The sequence below is a fragment of the Eimeria mitis genome, genomic scaffold (assembly GCF_000499745.2).
Source record: "Eimeria mitis Houghton genomic scaffold, Emh_scaff2648, whole genome shotgun sequence".
Taxonomy (NCBI): Eukaryota; Apicomplexa; class Conoidasida; order Eucoccidiorida; family Eimeriidae; genus Eimeria; species Eimeria mitis.
In genome coordinates this window covers 1,068-1,602 of record NW_013570990.1, presented here as the reverse complement: position 1 = coordinate 1,602, position 535 = coordinate 1,068, and the positions used below count along the sequence as shown (strand labels likewise).

Genomic DNA, 535 nt, shown 5'->3' with positions numbered 1-535 from the left:
CAGCAGCAGCAAAGCCTGCAGCAGCAACAGCAGCAGCAGCAACAGCAGCAGCGTCGCAGCTGTTTGCACTCAAAAGTCCGCTAGCATCCCCCATCCGCTTCCTCCCATTAAATGCTGCTGCTGCTGCTGCTGCTGCCGCTGCTGCCGCTGCAGCAGCAGCAGCAGCTGCTGCTGCTGCTGCTGCTGCTGCAGGACCAGAGCAGGACCCTACAAATCTCCTCTCACCTAGCGGCCGCAGGGCAGCCCCGCTGCAGCGCTATCACGAGCAGCAGCAGCAGCAGCAGCAGCAGCAGCAGAAGCAGCATGAGATAAAGGAGGATACCGGGGTCCTGTCTACAGCAGTAGCAGCAGATGCAGCAGCAGCAGTATCGCAAAGAGCAGCAGCAGCAGATGCAGCAGCAGCAACAGCAGCAGATGCAGCAGCAGCAAAGACAGCAGCAAGAGCAGCAGAACTTTTCTTGGCACAGCAGCTGCAGCCGGAGTTAAAGCAGCTCCTAACAAGCGACCCGAGCCGCTGCACCACGGGCAGCAGGAA

General features: G+C 60.2%; 1 protein-coding gene across 1 annotated transcript in view; it reads left to right on the top strand.

Annotated features, from left to right (window-relative positions):
- The window catches only part of EMH_0056790 (uncharacterized protein), a gene marked incomplete at both ends in the record, with an annotated part of 5,261 nt that overhangs the window by 3,758 nt on the left and 968 nt on the right, over positions 1 to 535 (top strand). Inside the window, one exon of the mRNA XM_013497395.1 lies at positions 3 to 75. Within this exon, the coding sequence (XP_013352849.1) occupies positions 3 to 75 (73 nt within the window). The remainder of the gene's footprint in view (positions 1 to 2; positions 76 to 535) is intronic.